Source organism: Megalops cyprinoides, chromosome 2 (genome assembly GCF_013368585.1).
Source record: "Megalops cyprinoides isolate fMegCyp1 chromosome 2, fMegCyp1.pri, whole genome shotgun sequence".
Classification (NCBI taxonomy): Eukaryota; Metazoa; Chordata; class Actinopteri; order Elopiformes; family Megalopidae; genus Megalops; species Megalops cyprinoides.
The window spans coordinates 40,022,761-40,040,371 of NC_050584.1; the positions used below are offsets into that span (position 1 = coordinate 40,022,761).

The window sequence follows — 17,611 nt, forward strand, 5'->3', positions numbered from 1 at the left end:
AGGGGAAGGAGCAAGAGACATGCATACGTATCTCATAGCATTTCAAGGTGTTAACGACATATGGTGTCATCAGTATTGACAAAATGCGCAGGCTCCACCTCCCTCTCACCTCAACCAGCACACTCCTGCGCACATAGTCCATGCCTGTGGGGGTCCTCTTCTCCTCCATGTCCTCAGGGCTCTTGCCCATTTTGGGTGACTGAAGCCCGTCGGCACAGCAGCCTGGTTCACTGTAGGCCACTGCGCGCACTGTTAAAACACAACACACATGGTCAAGGACATCAGAGGAGAAGCACTGATCATAAAGTGGGTGAGGAAAAGCAAGGTTGCAAACCAAGAGTGTAAATATGTCACAGATAAATTACTGAGGAGGGGCAATTTCTGCCTCTTTTAAATGAAACGAGTGAGAAATAATCATGCAACGGCTTAGGATGTGTGACACTTTTCGTGATGAATTTCTTGCGGAATAAATAAGCGCTGAAATACAGATGCCAACGGGCGCGCAGAGGCACAGGAGGACACACACAATGTTCCACAGTTGAGGAGCGGGGTGCGGATGTGGCGGCGTGCTAATGCGGCTCTTTGTGTGTGTGTACTGAGAGGGAAGGACCGGGGGGCCAGGGGGCAGGGAAAGACCTGCAGGGGGGCCATTGACCTGCAGTGACCCGCAAACTCATCAACATGCCACAGAGTGTCCCAGCACAGCCCAGCCCGCCCTCCCACTGGCTGCCTGCTGTGCCCCGGGTTGTATTTTTGTGTTATTGTTTGTTTCTTTGTACGACTGGCCCCTATATTCTACAGGTCATTTTCAGAGCGAAAATCCTCACGAGAACACCACATGGAGAAGAACAGACCTCCGAGCCACTCCCAAGCACCATGGCCATGCTTTAGGATTATGATATGTTCCTCAGGATTTTCTTGTACAAATTAACATCTATGGCTCTTTATTTTGACCCACTCCTTCAGTGCTACACTTCTCCAATTTCATTCACAGACAAAACGTAAAAAGCACCTGCATTCAACCGACATATTAGCACATTTAAAATAAAATGCTATTCATTTTGATCTCTCAGATCTCATGACTACACACATGAAGGAGCATCTCTTACCTGTAATGTTAGCTGCACCCAGCTCAGTAAATGACAGGACTATGGATGTGGGCGTGGCCTCTCCCGGAGCTACACATTTCTTGCGGGTGAGGTGATGCTTTCCAGGATGGCCAACAAACTTAATCCCTTTGGGAACCGAGACTTTGACGTGGACCTGCACAACATAGAAATTTTTAGGGAGTTTCTTCATTTTCTGATGAAATTATTTCTTTATTAGAATTATTTCCAAAATACCCAATAATTGCGTCATTTTTGTTCTCTAGCACTTTTGTCATGTGGCGTGACACAGCGAAAGCTCTTAAAGATGTGCAGGAATTCTGAATCATATAGCAAATTTTCCATGCTGACTGACTCATGGTTCCCTCATTCCCTGAAGGACTACTTTCCATTAATCTTCCAATTCTGCAGTGACATTTCAGTGTTCTTTCTATACACGCTCCACAAGTCATAAATAACTGTTACAAAATAAGAATCACATGTTTTTGGGCAGACATAAAAGTGGTCTGCGTGAGCTGAATAAACACCTGGCATGCCATTAAAGCCACACATGCAACACCATTAAACGCGCTGGCCTCTGCACACATGAAGGGAGTAGCAAGTGACATCAATTCTGTAAACCCTGGCTGAGTGGGCCAACTCACGCTAGTGGTGGAGCCCTCTTTTAGGGAAAGGTGATTCCTATTATCAATCTCTCCCTCCCTCTGTCCTTCTATGTCTGCTTTTCTCTCCATGCTCTTAACATGCCCAGCATGCTCACCTCTGCACAGGTAGGCAGGTAGTTGTAGACTGTGAGTGGGACTTTGGTTTGCTCTCCTCGGATCACGCTGTAAGGCAGGGTGAAATCTACGAAGAAAGGTTTGAACGTCCGCAGCTCTGCTCTCGGTGCCAGGCCCAGCCCCTTCTCTTCCGATAAGCCAATCGCCTCCGTCACCCAGGTGGTGATGGAATCGGGCACATCCAATCGCAGTTCTGCTTCCCCAGTGGCATCACTGTGGTGGCAGCACCAAAAAAAAAAAAAAAAAAAAACAAACAAGCTGTGTGACTATTCACATTTAAAAGCAGGTAAGTCCACCTACAACTATAAAAAGCATTGTAGCTTAAGTTTAAACCAATATGCTGTTTTGGTAATCATATGTGTCAAACACAAGCATTGAGGAAGCCTCGGTTTGGGGCAAACACAAACACACTGATGAGAGGTCAATCACCTCAGCCCCATTTTGATCAAAGCATCTTATAAGCTATGCCTATAGAATTTGTACCAATTCCCAATCACCCTGTTTCCCATAGGCCATTGAGAATCAGACTGACAATGTGATTATAAAATCATGTGGAATGCAATTTTATTCCATTCAGTCCACAGAAACTTGCCATTGACAGATTTGTTTTGGTTTGGTTTTTTGTGGGGTGTTACCCTACAGTGGGTAGAGCTAATATCAAATCTACTGGAAATCTTACTGCATGCAGACAAACAACATGCACGGCATCGTTTGTGATACCTTAAAAAGCAACAATATGAACAAATCTCTTCCTATGCACTGGTCACACACAGCACCAGTGTTGTAGCTTGCCTCTCTCATCGAGGGTTTTAAGCCTGCTAAGGTCAGAAATGATAGTCATTTATAATTTCTTCCTCCTTCAGGCCATGACCTGGCACATATCAACCAAAAGAGAATCAGCCTTATTGTGAAGAAGCCACCATGGTGCAATTTAAACAGTACCATCAGGTATAGCACCTCGTATAACTCATAATGGTAACAGCTACCCAGGCAAGTGAGCACAGAATGAACCACACCGTCTCATTAGTTTGACTTTGTTAAGCTGAAAGGCCTCATTATCAACGCAACACCAAAGATCGCGCCGCAGAGGAGGAAAAGGAAGGCATTCACTTTCCACAAGTACGGAGGTACTCCAAGTGAATCTTCAACAGTTTGAATGAAATCTTTCTACCCACTTTGTGAACCTCTCAATGTCAAAGCAGACCATTTTGACGTGGTGGGGCTGTGCAAGTCCCTCTCCTCAAATATGCTGCTCTTCCCCGGTTCCGCCCCCGTCAATCCCCCCGCCCCCGCCCCCGCCCCCACCCTTCTCTCTGTCTCTCTGCTCTAAGATCTGGCCCTACTCCAAATCCTGCTTACCCGCACAATTTGCTGCAGCTGATCCCCCTGCCCCCCACCCCTAACCCCCCCCCCCCCCCCCCCCCTCCCCACACACACACACACACACACACACACACACACACACACACACACCCAGCAGCCCACGGCCTCTCCGCCGGGACTACAGCGCATAACCAGTAATAATGTTTTTATTTTCACACATGAGAGCACTTACGCCTCTGGGCACAGGCCAAGGTATGCAATCTCTGTAACCATTTGTATTCTCAACCTCGCGGGAGGAACATCCACAAACGAATCCTGCTGTCTGGCACACGAGGAAACTCGCACTCACCTATCCATGTAAGGTATGACCACACAGTGATGAATCCCACCTGTACGACCACGGGGGAACAACTTCATTTTTTCATAGACCTCCCCTCCCTGAGCAAGTGTCACTGAATGTAATGATTGGATCATTCGATCAATTCCTGCAATGCCCTTGGTAACTCCCGGTTGTATTCTGATGTTTGGTTGAGCACAGTGAAGCTTCCTGGTTTAACACTTCACATACAAGTGGCCTCTATGCCACACAACAACAAACTAGGCCAAAGCAGTGCAGGTAATTAAGGATGCGCAGATTGGCTTCACCTGGCCACAGGGAGCACAGCCACTGGAGGCTCCAGCTGTGGTTTTGCTGTAGGGCAAGTGAAACAACAGCCTGCAGAAACACCAGTACCTGATGTTAACGCAGCGCCACACCCACGTCTCCGGGAAGAACGTCCGCCTGCGTTTCTCCGCCCTGCAACCAACCACAAAGCCTGACACAAATTGACAATGTACCACTTCTCATCACGGTTTTACTACATTGTGCAAATAATACGTCCTACATATTATTAATGCATCCTATGATGTAATGCATCCTATGATGTAATGCAGCATGCAAGCCACACAGAAGGTTCACTCCACTGAGGGGGACATTCTTCTCCGTGTAATGGCAAGTTGGTGAGGAGCATGTTAGAAACTGACAGGAGAGCTCAGAAAGCTCTTGTGGAGCCATGTGTCAAAACAAATAAATCGCTAAACCTTACTGTAATTATAACAACACTGCTGAGTTTGCCTGTTCAGGGCTGTTTCTCTCTGTCAGCATGGGCTGCTGCACCCTGCCGAGGGAGGTGTGTGTGTGTGTGTGTGTGTGTGTGTGTGTGTGTGTGTGTGTGTGTGTGCGTGTGTGTGTGTGCGTGTGTATGAGACGAGTGCATACCTGGGCACAGCGCGGGAGTGCATGGAAGCTACCAGCGTGGCAGTGTGGGGCTGGAAGGCTGGCACAGCCTCATCTGTGTACATTCCTCCACTCTGTCTGTGGTTCAGACTCACCATGTCTGTCATCACCACCAGCCCAGTCTCCTGTCACATGCACATGCAGACATGACAGGCACACAAGCATGTACACAGAACAACAGAAAGACAGACAGACAGACAGACAGCCACATGGAGACACAGCACAGGGGGTCCAGAGGTTCAATAGTCAGCAGACAGCCTTGCTTGGATGAATAGTGATGGCTAAACCCTGATTCAAATACCAAAGCAATCCAAGGAGTTTACGTTGAGATCACACATTTTTTCATATCATCTTAGATGTACACCTAATGGAGGAATACTGGGGATGACCTGTGTTTCAGTAAAACATTACTTTTAAAACAACAGGTAATTAAGTATTAATTTTGTAAGATTACTTTTCTTTGTATCAAATAAGCGTGGAGGACAAGGTGGAGCAACGCTGCTCGTCAGACAAAAGTGACATGACAACCCTCTGTACTGGATAAGGAACGTCACACTCACAGTGAATGCAAAGCGGGCATCTTTGGTGATGTCCCAGTGCCAAGGGAACACCGAAGAGCGCCGCCGTCGCCGTGACGACAGCCCAGGCCACCAGAAGTGCCCATCGTCTTTGGGTACTCCAAAGGCGTCCGACACGTCAAACTCAGCCAGCTCCTTGAACACCTGCACGGCACACACAACAATGTGATGAACCACATCTCTGCTAAAGTGGAACAAATGTGACACTAGGGCGACACGCACTGTACTGAACAAAATGAATGACATGGTAAAAAAAAAAAAAAAAGCTGCTTATATCTTTGTCCTCAACCAATATTCCATACCGGGTTAATGTGAAAATGATGCTGGGCACTGACCTTGTCTGGGGTGAACTGGAAGCCTGGTTTTAGTAGGTACAGACTCTTGTCCACGGTGGCGACACACACACAGGAGCCTCTCTCACCTCTGACCCGCAGGCTCAGGGAGTCACCTGGCATCGAATCATTGGCTGACAGAGAGACGGACACCTACAAACAGTTTAAGTGATATCATCAGATGGGCTCGCAGGAAGCTGCCACTCTCAGAGATGATCAGCTCTGCCCAGGACCTGACCAGGACAGCACTTAAAAAAAGCAGGCTTGCAGGGGCAAACAACCGGCCCATCTCCCTTTCTCAGCAACTGCGGTTTTCCTGCAAGTGGAAATTACCCACTTAATCTCTCCGGCTCACAGCTCTGCTTCCTTTCACCATCCCGTCACCTCGTCCTCCCTGTAATGACCCCTTAGATCCCCATACATTCTGGCTGTCACGTCTTGCCCACACAGCCATGTAACCTTCCTCCTGCCAAACTGAACGCATACCAAAGAGTTGTAAATTCTTTGCTCAGTAAATCTTCCTAATGCATCGTGTTATTGAGCGCTCCCTCCGACTTGCGAACTGACACACGGCTCTTCAGTAAACAGCTCTGGCTTCTTTCAGCGTTTGACACAGACAGACTCCTCACACAGTGTGACGGGAGTGATCCTGAGGGATCACACAGGAGTGGGGGTGAGGGGTTGGGGGGGGTTAGTCTGGTGGGCTGTGGGAGCAGCCCCCGTAAACCATCCACCGAGGGGCACTGACCCTGTTCTCGAAGCTGGGCTGGACGGGGATCTGCAGGCTGTCCGTCACACCTTCCCCGTTCTCCCTCACGTAGTACACCAGCAGCCTGCTGAGGGGGGCCATGCCGTGGGTGACGGGGAAGCGGAGCACCGAGACGCAGCTGTCCGACTCGGCCTGCAGGGAGGAGGCAGCTCCACCTGAGGTGGGGAGAGGGGTAGGGTATATCAGTGGCAGACTGGGACAGTCACACCTGAGAAAATGACCCTGTCTGTCAGAGTACAGAGGTAATATGCAATAGCATTAAAGATTACAGCCATGCAGCTGTTATCATGCTGGTTAGTTCAGGACGCATAGTGCAAATTGTTATTCATTATATATATATAGTCATGGTGCTGACCTGAACCACTAGGAGGCAGTGTAGTGTGGATATTCTTATCAAAAGTGACCGTCGCCCTCTTGCCGCGGTGAGTGGTGGTGTTGGGGAGCTGCTGACCAGACAGCACGATGTTTCCACGAGAGGCAATCTCATAGTGCAGCGTGAAGTTACAAGGGCAGGTGGACTTCAATGAAATCTCTGCCTCCTGTCCAATCTAGGCCCGAAAACACATCATTGTCACTCGCATCCAGAGAAGGCAAAACAGCCCCTGCCTAAACAGATTCCATAACAAAAACGACAGGTTCCAACTTCCGCATGCAACTAAACCAAATGTCCTAACTTATGATACATGTTTTATAAAAAAAATTATATACTGGTGTTGGTTGCATTGGATATTTTGTAGGGTATGAGGTACCTGCAGGGGTGCACCAGGGCTCTGAAGCTGGATGTGACACTTGCTGGGGGAGTACCAGCTGCTGATTGACAGGTAACTGGGAAGGTACTGGTCTCCCGCTGGCTTTCCTTCGATGGCTGTCACCTTGGTCTGGGGCCAAAAAGCAGCAGGTTTGGACACTAAAAAAAAATCTGTTCCAAAAGCAGCCAGATTCTGACATTCCCTCATCACAGCCTATTCTCCTACAGCTGTCTTTTGATTATACACCCTCCCCTCTGACTCTTCACTTCTCGACCCCTACTGACCTCCAGCCAGACATACTGTGCGGCCGTGGGGATGGACGGGATCTCGAAGATGGCCTGGCCCCCTGAGGAGGTCAGCTCACTCGTGTACACGTTGTCCTTGGGCGTGAGCTCCGCCTTCACCCGCACCCGCACCCCATCCGCAGGGCTACCGTCGGGGTAGGTCACCTCCACCTGGGCGACAGCGAGCAGACACAGAGAGAAGGAGTGGGAGAGGAAAGGAGAGACAGAAAATTCTCACACTTCCACATGAAGTGGTATCACCCTGGAAGAATGCAAGGCTGTTTCTTATAAACCTGACCCAGCCCTACACAAATCTCCTACTCAGAACACCAAAACCCTCCAGTATTAGTTCCAGCAGAGGTGTGTTGTTTAACATTCCCCTCAGAAACAGATTACCATTCAAGCATCTGGCTGTTAAAGAATTCCATACAGTGCAGCAAACTGTAAAACCCCCATCAGCAGATTATAACATATGTAAAATGTCAGTGTCAAGTGAATTGCAAATGAATTGCTTCAGGCCTGCAATTACTTAATATCTGCTAAGGTATTTGAGCTATTTGCGAAAATATCAGTGAGAGGAGACAGCTGCCGTCCCAGTGCAGCTCTGGTGCTGGCGAGGCCAAGCCTCTCTCACCTTCCCTTTGTAGGGCAGACCAGGCTTGAACTGCTTGCGGGTGTCCTTGGAGTACTTGATGTCAATGAGTTGCTTGTGGACAGGTGTGGAGTCGTCAAACATGGTCTGCCGCCCCCCGTCCACGCTGGCCACCGACACCCACATGCTCACAGCGCCACGGAAGTGGTCCGCCACATCCAAGGGCATCATGTCTTTCACACACAGGTCAAAGGTCGCGGAGCCCTTGATCTAGGAACAGCAGAAAAGACAGCAACACTTCATGGTAGCATGCCTGGCTTACATCGATGAGCTAGAACACAGGGAGTGAGCTCCTCCCTTCAAAGATCAGTTCCACATGGCTGAGGGACTCTGGCAGGCTCACCTCCATTGTCTTGACAACTGGGTGACCCACTTCGTGGCGATAGTACCCCACTCCATTCACCGTCATGTTCACCGTCAGTCTCCCACTGACTGGTTTGCCAAAGGTGTACCTGGGGAACAGTGAGAGGATATGGAAGAACAGAAGCTACGACCACTGTGCCATGTCATCTTAGACAAAGACAAATGAAAAGCTTTTGGCTTTTCTCTATGTGGGCTGCACAAAAAGTGACTCATTTTTCATGGGTTAGCGCCCTTTCCTTTCTGTAAATATCCACACCCAGTGTGCAGTCAAGGGCACACAAGAGATAAATGAGCCAAAGCATAACAAAATAAAAATAAGGATCGGCTACGCCTTCTAGTTTGAGTCAATGTAACACTGTAGGCCTGTCACTCACCTGGCATGTACAGTGGCCGGCTCACACTTGCTGAGGTCACGGATGTACCGCGGCGGCTCAATGATCAGCTCAAACCTGGGCATCACTGAGAGTGGAAAAAGAGGCAGACAGTGAAATCCTTTCAGACCAGTGAAGGTCATGAGTATGTGATCCTCGATTAGACCAAATCCTCCTACTCACCACATCTCAAACACAATATCCTATTCTGTGTCATCCTTTTAAAATCTCAGAAAATCCTAACTTTGCCTTCAACTGTCCAGGTTTGGTGGCTAATCCTTCAAAAGCACTACTGTAACATGCTGTATTCGTCACCAGCCCAAGTAGCAGAGGAATTCGTCCCGGTCCACCACTCACCATACTTCTGCACCTCAAAGGACCTGTTGTAGGTGTGTCCCTGCATCTCCACGAAAATGAACCACTCTCCGAACACAGGTTGGTCCGACAGCGGGAAACTCATGTTCACAACCCCTGAGGAGACAGGCGTCACTTCTGTTGGCCCCTGCGCTTTGTTTCTGTTTTGAGGTCATACACAAAGCATTCACATCCGAACGTTTTCCAAAACATTTTGAGCGGTCCGACTTACCGCAGCAGATGGGTTTGAGATCTGTCCACTGTATCATCCGGGATCCTCTGGGGTCCTGGAAATGAGGCAGAAAGCGGAGCTCCAGTGAGACAGAACATACTGAAACAAAAGGTTTTAAATCAGGTGTCGTGGTAAACAAGGCTGTAAATTTCATGACCAAAACAAAAATGAGTCATTTAGCTCATTTTTTTGTACATAGCCCATGGCATGCAATTTCCTTCCAGCAGAATGATGTCACAGAGGAAGCATGCTCTGTATGGTTGGGTGGGACACAGAACAGAGAAGGCAGGACTAAAGAGACAGTTAATACAAACAAACACACAGTATGTACTCATTTAAAAAGACAACAAGAAACACCCCACGGTGACAAAACAGTGCTGCAAAATAAAGCAAGGCCTTGTTCTGTCCTGTGTCCCATCTGTTAATTAGCAGACTGAAGTGGAAGACCTACACCACTGCAATAGTCACTCAAGCAACAAGCTCCACTCAAACAGAAAATTTCCTAACACCCCCCCCCCCCCCCCCCGCCACCACACACACACACACACACACACACACACACACACACAATTCAGGGCTGCAGATCCCAAAGTAACACAATCTAATATATTTCTGCTCATTTAACTGGGTTATCCCAAGGCCTTTCAGATCATTTACACCAGGAGGCACTGCAAGCTAAAGATGAGCGTGTAAAACTCCAGAAGTTGTGAAAGACAGAGGGGCTGGAAACAGCAGGACAGGGAGCAGCTGACGGAAAGGTGCTCCTTTCATCTCCTCCATGTCAGCACTCAGGCAGTCAGAGCGCGTCCTGTTATCAAGGTGAGCAGCCCTGTAATCTCCGGCTGTTTGGAAAATAAACCCCGCTGTTATGTCGCCCATGGTGGTCCCGCTGACCTCCACTCACCACAACGTAAGCTTCAATCTGCAGAGGGGAAACACAAGAACAGTACACATTAGACGCACTGCGAGACACATGGCCAGCTCCGCAGCCCCCCCTCCTCTCCCACAATCGCCCATCTGTGAGTCTGAGCACAGTGCTGTGCCAGCGCTGGACCTTTATAACCTCCCCATCAATAAGCACACTGTCTCCTGGTGGCTCCCCATCCCCCTGGTTACGCAGTATTTTTAGCAACGTTTTTGAAATTCCTGCAAAATGTTGACTCCTGGTTTTCTGTACTAAATAAGTTAATCTTTTACCGACAGGTCTCCCCCCCCCCACCCCCCCCACCCCATCACCACCAACAACCCAATAAGGCGCTAGCCAGATTAACAGAGGAGGAAGCCTGGCCTGCACCGGAATGCATTTTGAGAAGTTGAAAAGTATTGAGCAAAGTGACAAAGTTCAGTGTACACACTGTAGCACTTTGTGCCTCGACTTGTGTAATGAATTCAAGCAAGTCTTGCGTGGTTTTGATTCTTGAATATGGTCACCAGTCTGGAGGTCACTCAAACCAATGAAAAATATTGTGCAAGAACTGACAGGGCGTAATGCTGATTACACTTAATCAGGACAAAGTATCACAGCAGCCTTTCCTTGTTGGTGGCAGAAGTGCGTACATTACCTTGTCATTGGCTGGTCTCAGATCCGGAGTGACTGAGTACACATTAATGAGCACTAGAGGGAAATCAGAGCAGACAGTCACACATGCAGCAGGCATCACTTCAGAGCTTTTCACTCTCATCAGATCTGATCTGAGATCAGTCTACAGAGCATGCAATTGGTTGACGCATTATTGAAAAGCGTACAACATAACACCCATTTCTCACAATAAATGTAACAATGAGACACAGTTCGGGTCTACACTGAAACCATGTGAACACACTGTAGTGTGACTAAGCCAAGACCAGTCCTGGACAGACACCTTTCTGCCTGGGTTTGTAGACAGGCTTGTCAGTCTGGATGAAGACGGCTGTGCCTTTGCTGTCCACCGTGACGGTGGTGGAGTTGTGAAAGATGTAGCCCTCCTCGGTCAGGTGGCGATTCCCCCACACTTTCAAGTGAGCCTGCCCTCGCAGGCCAGCAGGAACCTGAGTGAGAGAGGGGAACACATGTGCTACCGCACAACACAGAGACGCACCAAAACTCACAGCGGCGCTGCGAAACCCAGCAGCAAAATAACACTATAAATACAACGTGAGGGTGGGTTCATGTCTCGCATATCAAATTGATCCATTCCAGCTTTCCAGAGCTGCAGCCTATGCAAGCCAGCAGCTGTTGCTGGTTATTTTGAGCATGTTACCTTATTCTGAATGAATGTGCAAAGACAGATGTTCACATGTAAATAATGTTGCAGTTGTTTTTCAATTTCATCAGTGCAATGTGAACAAACTGACACGGATCAGACTACTGTGCAGCGGGGTCTTAACTGTTACCCTGTGGTGCAATACATTATTATGACAACACAATGTCTGGCGGGGAGATTCAACCCTGTTACATTAAAGGGTCGAAGTATTAATCTGAAAGTAAGCACAAAATTAAAGCAGCTGTTGTGCACTCACCTTCAATCTGATCGTGCCCTTGTCTGAAATGGACAACAGACAGCAAAACATTGAACTTAATTCACAGCAAAAGATTAAAACAATAACAATTTTGCCAAAGAGTGATCGATATTAAGACATTATAGGATGCATCACATGACAACATATGTCAAAAATAGTCACACTGCTCAGATTCAATATTCAAGATATTGCTGGGATGTGGAAGATCCACTTTTGCTTGTAACATTTTCAGAATGTTTTTCGAGTAAAACCATAATGCCATAACAAACTCCATCTATCAGAAGTGATGTGATGTGTGACATACGCACACCCAGCTAGGTAAGACGTACCAGGCTATGCAATGAGCCACCTTACCAATGGCAACGTCGGTCCAGATTTACAGCTGAGGCTTGTGGGGCCGCTGCTGTAAGTCCAACCCGCAGGTCTGAGATCAGTCAGCCTCGCGGCGTTTGTGCTCAGAGGGGGGGAGAGGTGGGGTGCTGGCCGCGTGAAGTGACTCACCCCGCACGGTGCCGTGACTGTGGGCCACCGTTTCCCCCTTCACCGACAGCTGCGCCTGCACCCGCGTGTCCTCCGCACCATTGAAGATGGTAACGCTCAGCACCTCCTCCACACCAGCGCGGAACACCGAGGGGGCCGCGATCAGATAACCTCTGGTGGAGAGCAGGGAGGCAGAGACCGCGGTTGGCAGGCAAAGGAAAAACCGAGAGAGGACACCCTGGTATCACAGCTGAATTAATTATTCAGCTGCACCATGTTTCCTTATATGACATAAACTCTTTGGCCTAACATTTATTTATTCAAAGAGCTCCAGTCATTTGACACATTTTCAAAGCAAGAGTGCGGCATAGGCTATATGGTTAATTAATTGCTTCCTTCAGAATACAAGAGTTTCAAGCATCACGTGGAAGACGGTACAGCATCTGAAACTCACATGGACAAGGTTTTGAAGACTGCATAACATGTTGCTTGGCAACCAGCAACAAGGAGTGGAAAAGAACTAGCAGATAAAGGCTTGATGGTTGCTTCCCCTCCCCCCTCCTCCTTCCCCCTACCCATTCGTGACAGCTGTTCATGAGGAAGAGCGCTGGTCTGGTCTATCTACTTCACTTGTTGACATTGAGAGGGCTGCTTTAACCTGGAGTCAAAATCCACTGTGGGCTTTCTTCAGCTCCATGGTATCGCTGAGAGAATTTATCCGTGATTAAGCCATTTTACACTCTGTCAGTTTCTCTGCAGCCAGATAGTCTTTCCATTGGTGAGTTCATGACAGAGTACCTGTCACACACCAATCTGGTGAACTCTTGTTGGGTGGTCTGGCACCTCTCTTGGGGAAACCTAATAGTCAGTGTTTTCAACACAGAAACCAAGATTCCAGATAATCACTCTGACATGAACCAAGTGTGGAGGGCTGCTGTGACAAGAGTCACAGAGCAAAGGTTAACCTCTACTCTACAAAAAAATTTTGAAAATACCCAATTAAATTTCAAAATTTGATTGGGAAGAGACCACCTTAAATGACTACAATGGGTGAGTGGGACAGCTGTGGACCTGCATTTTTTCCTGCATTTAGGCATACTTTTAGAAACACTTGGTAAAACAATAGTGTTCATTGTATCACAAAAGCATGAAAAAACTATCAGCCTTATCACTTCATTCCAACATATTCATTTCAGGCTTATGCATCTCTCTCCTCTGGCCTCCTAGTGTTCACATTTCTGAAATATCTCACTTATTAAGAGTCAGAACAGCTGGGGGGGCTAACTTCTCACAACCAAAGGTTCCATTTAAAATGACATAAATATGATATATCTGCCACCTGAGGAAGGCTTCAATGGACAAGCCTGTAGGTCTGTGCTATAACCTGACACATTTTGAAAATGTACTTTAATGCCAATAAAGCTTTCAAACATGGAGGTTTGCGAAAATTAAACAGGCGAAGAATCCACAAGCCGTTCACTCAGTGTGCGATCAGGTGGTTAGCATTATAGTCCTGGGAGCCAGAGGCAATTTAAGTCCCTGACAGTCATGAGAAAATCCTTCAGAACATGGAGTCTTGAGAGCAGCAAGATAATGGGAGGAAATTGACTCAGCATTTGATTTATTGCAAGTTCAACTATCGCTCATATAAGCCATTCAGGTGCTGGACAGGGCGCCTTTTCTCAAAATACATGCAGATGCACATACACTGTCCATACGTTTAACCTCTGCGTTGCCTTTGTCTGCCTACTAAAATCAATGTTGAAAAGTGGGCGTGCATGTAAAGATGTGTTTAAGTAAAGAAGGACTAATGTTTCTCCGTAAAGGTAAACAAGATTGATTCATCCCCAAAGCTTTCTCTCCAGTTCGTTCTTGTGTGAAACTCTTGGCAGCACTGCCTGTAACCCTTCACAATTAACTCAACAGAATTCTCCACAGTTCAGGATTAAGCTCTGGCATGCTGTTGACAGCAGCCCGACTGATAGCATCAAAGAGCCCAAAGTCACACCAATCACTGTACATAGCAGTGAGGGATTACTGCTGACTTTAAACAGAAAACAAACTTGGGGAAAGTCCATTATCAAATACTGGAAACTGCAGGAAAGCAGAGCAATTATTTAAGCAGACACATCAAGGGGTCTGTATAACACTGAACACCAGGGTCACATTCACAGAAAATGATAGCCTGCAGTTACAGTAATTTGAAAAGCAGCTCTCATAGTGCAGATCACTAGTTTGTCTGAAGATGGTCTCAAAGAAAGAAAGGAGGTCCATGGATGTGCTCCATCCAAAGTGATCACATCTTGTCAAGAACAAATCCCTTTGACTGCCTTAAGTTTAGCTCCCTGTGAAAACTAAAAACACTTTGGCCTTTAGCTGGTGGAATCTCACATCACGACGGTTCGTTCTTGATGCATGTAAGACTTTCAAATATACTGGTACCTGCAATCACTGTATACTGCATATGTTTGCCTACACACAAACACAATTGCCAAAACAATAAGGCAATGTAATACAATTTGCTTAGGACGAACATCAACTGATGAATTTGCTTACATATGCAAGTATTATCTTGATGTTGTGCATATAGTGTAATGTCACTTCTGCTTCAGAATAACCTGATACCATGCCGCAGCAACGATCCTGTTAGCCTGGAGACACTGGCAAAGAATGGCTGAAAATGCGCAGCATAGTAATGTTAGGAGTCCCCGAAACTGTACAAATAACGCGGGGCTCTCTAAACACATCGCATGCATGGCAGCTTCATCGACCATTGTACCTAGCAACGCTGAGTGAAGCAAAAATGAAAACTTCGTGAATAATTCAACTTAAATCAATGCTGACCATACTGTAGTCGAAGAGACAAAAATGCTTCCTGTGTGGATATATCCATTGTAGGTAGAGTCTATTCCATATGAAGTCGAAAGTGCTGGCTGTTTAAAAAGCATCACATCGTTTGAATAACTTCTCTTATATGCATTGGGCTGCCCACATTCAATCGTCCCTCATGCTCATTTAAAGTCTTCTGGTGGTAAACAAATTACCCGCACTGAACATGACACGCAGTGAAAAAAGACAAAACGCAAGCCATACACGAAACAGTGTTTTAAGCCTCAAACTTACTGTTCAATTGAACTTGATTGAGCCTAAACATGGCAGATATATTCATTCACAACTTCAGCTCTCTTCCGGAGAGACACGAGTTTTACTTAAATCACAAAAATATAAGGCAAAATGTTAAAGGGAGAGAGTTACTCACTGCCGCTCTTGTGAATAACTTCCACTGACAATACAGATGAAAACAGTCCATGAAAGAATCCACGATGCTCGGCGGGACTTCGGCATTTTCATAATAATCTTCACTCGGCCGTGTTGTGGGGCAACAAGTTCTTAATTTTAAAAACCTGTATAGAGAGTTGAGGCTTCAAAGTACATAGATTGAAATGTGCAGTTGGTACTAGTCACTCACTCAAATGTATCCATTGAAACACTGGAGAATGAGCGCTTAAAGTTTCTCTCGAGTCGGCGAATGGGGATCAAGTTTTTACCCCACTTTGAGAAATCTCGTTCCGTGCAGCTGAATTTTTTGTAAGCTTAACTTCTCTCAAAGCACACAGGCTGTCTCCTCTTTGGCGTGCCTGATTCACCCGCCTCAGTTTCGTTCTCTCATATTTCAGCATTACAAATTATTTGCGTCCACCCCCCAGAAATGTTGCACTATAAAAAAGGCTATGTATCTGTTAACATGCAGTTTATTCATTTACTTTACGAGCCGCAGAACGATTTATCCCGCTTAGCCGTGTCACCCCTTCTCTGCCTCCTTGTCTCTTTGAAGTTTCTGAGCTTTTGTTTCTAATAATGGTGCGAGTCAGAACAGCTCCTACTTATTGTAGACCTCTCCAGTGCGGCAAAACCTCCGTTTCTCGCTGCTGGTTTCTCTCCTCCCCTAAACTACAAATCCACGGGCTTTTCTGCAGTGTGACTATGGTAGGAAGAGCACGTTAAGTATAACAGCGCGAACTGTGTACTGTTATTAACCAAAGTTTTTTTTACGAACATATGGTTTGCCATTGCCAGTATGTTTTCGTTAACACAAACTAGTAAATTCGTCTTCTCTTTAAGAGGAAAAGTAAATTCACCAGAAAAATGTGTTGCATAAACGATTGGTCCATTGAGTAATACATGCTTTTATTGTTTCTAAGATTAATAGATTTAACAGACAACAGAATATGGTTTATAAAGTTGATTTTTGTACAACTGTAATCTCATCTAAGGTCAACGCCTTTGTCCAATCAAAAAGTAATGTATAAACGCACAGAAGACGAGTAGTCTTTCCAATTATAGATCTATTGCACCCTCAAGTGGCTACATGGCATGAAATAAAGTTAGTATTGATTAGCGTCTACATTTTGTCACTTGGCAGACGCCCTTACCCAGACGAATTTAGGAAAAAGTAGGAGTGCATAAGTGCATTTTAATGTCATGATAAAGTATACGAACGCTGAGGATATCAAGAGTGATTAATATATAAATAAAAAGAATCCTAATGTTTTCGGAGTAAGAGGTTATTCCAGACAACACCGTGTAACAAATGTTTACTTTTTTTGTTCCTGGGTAGTAAGTGTTATTTCCTAATTGCTTATGCCTAAAAAGTATAGAAAATGGCTATTATTCCCTTCACCCTTTGCTTTTGTGACCAGGACAGTGATATTTTGAAATTTATTTTAAGTATTCGGACGCCTGACCATTACACCAACAGGGACTGTAATGACATTGTATTCAAACACATATACTTTAATATGGAGTTGGTCCCCCTTTTGCAGCTATAACAGCTGAAAAGGCACAGCTATACAACAGCTATAGAATTCAGAAGATTTTTTGGCTCAGATGCTGGGAACCAACCACACATTATACAAGTGATGAAAAGGAAAGATACGCAGGACTGCACACAATGACTAAAGGGTTTTAGTCTTACCAACAGGTCATTAAGTATAGCCATTTCAGTTTATTGTTGCAGTTTGCAGCTCTGGTACCTCAATGAATCAACTCGAAGTCTCACTTTTCTTTTGGCACTGGCTTCATTCCACCTAGAGGAAACAGTCTTACCTCCCTAAACATACTCAAGTCACACCCCTTGTCACCTCACTTCATTGGCTTCCTGTTATTGCTTGCATCAAGTTCAAAATCTTGGTGCTAGCATACAGGACAGTGAATGGGACAGCCCCCTCATACCTACAATTGGTCTTCAAACATTATGTACTGTCAGTATGTACTGATCACTATGCTCTGCAACCATGCAACTGGCTATCCCATCCAGACACGATCCCTCTCTCTACTGGTCCCTCAATGGTGGGATGAACTTCAGGACAGTGGAATCACTGGCCATCTTCCAACATAGATTGAAGACCCACCTCTTCAGACTGCATCTCAGTTTCACCCTAATCCCAACCCCATAACACCTGCT

The 17,611-nt window shown here is 46.3% G+C and overlaps 1 protein-coding gene across 2 annotated transcripts in view; it reads right to left on the minus strand.

Annotated features, from left to right (window-relative positions):
• The window catches only part of cpamd8 (C3 and PZP like alpha-2-macroglobulin domain containing 8), a 39,787-nt gene extending 23,727 nt beyond the window's left edge, over window positions 1–16,060 (minus strand). For both annotated transcript variants that reach the window (XM_036522010.1, XM_036522009.1), the window contains exons 1-22: window positions 15,407–16,060; window positions 12,169–12,320; window positions 11,668–11,690; window positions 11,031–11,196; window positions 10,731–10,783; window positions 10,073–10,090; window positions 9,169–9,223; window positions 8,940–9,053; window positions 8,586–8,670; window positions 8,192–8,300; window positions 7,831–8,058; window positions 7,197–7,367; window positions 6,913–7,041; window positions 6,519–6,711; window positions 6,143–6,318; window positions 5,398–5,547; window positions 5,045–5,206; window positions 4,467–4,609; window positions 3,942–4,004; window positions 1,867–2,098; window positions 1,110–1,263; window positions 110–249 (exon numbers count right to left, since the gene is read on the minus strand). In XM_036522010.1, coding sequence (XP_036377903.1) covers window positions 110–249; window positions 1,110–1,263; window positions 1,867–2,098; window positions 3,942–4,004; window positions 4,467–4,609; window positions 5,045–5,206; window positions 5,398–5,547; window positions 6,143–6,318; window positions 6,519–6,711; window positions 6,913–7,041; window positions 7,197–7,367; window positions 7,831–8,058; window positions 8,192–8,300; window positions 8,586–8,670; window positions 8,940–9,053; window positions 9,169–9,223; window positions 10,073–10,090; window positions 10,731–10,783; window positions 11,031–11,196; window positions 11,668–11,690; window positions 12,169–12,320; window positions 15,407–15,498 — 2,808 coding nt within the window. In that variant the 5' untranslated portion in view covers window positions 15,499–16,060. The remainder of the gene's footprint in view (window positions 1–109; window positions 250–1,109; window positions 1,264–1,866; window positions 2,099–3,941; window positions 4,005–4,466; window positions 4,610–5,044; window positions 5,207–5,397; window positions 5,548–6,142; window positions 6,319–6,518; window positions 6,712–6,912; window positions 7,042–7,196; window positions 7,368–7,830; window positions 8,059–8,191; window positions 8,301–8,585; window positions 8,671–8,939; window positions 9,054–9,168; window positions 9,224–10,072; window positions 10,091–10,730; window positions 10,784–11,030; window positions 11,197–11,667; window positions 11,691–12,168; window positions 12,321–15,406) is intronic.
• Between the last annotated feature and the right edge of the window lie 1,551 nt (window positions 16,061–17,611).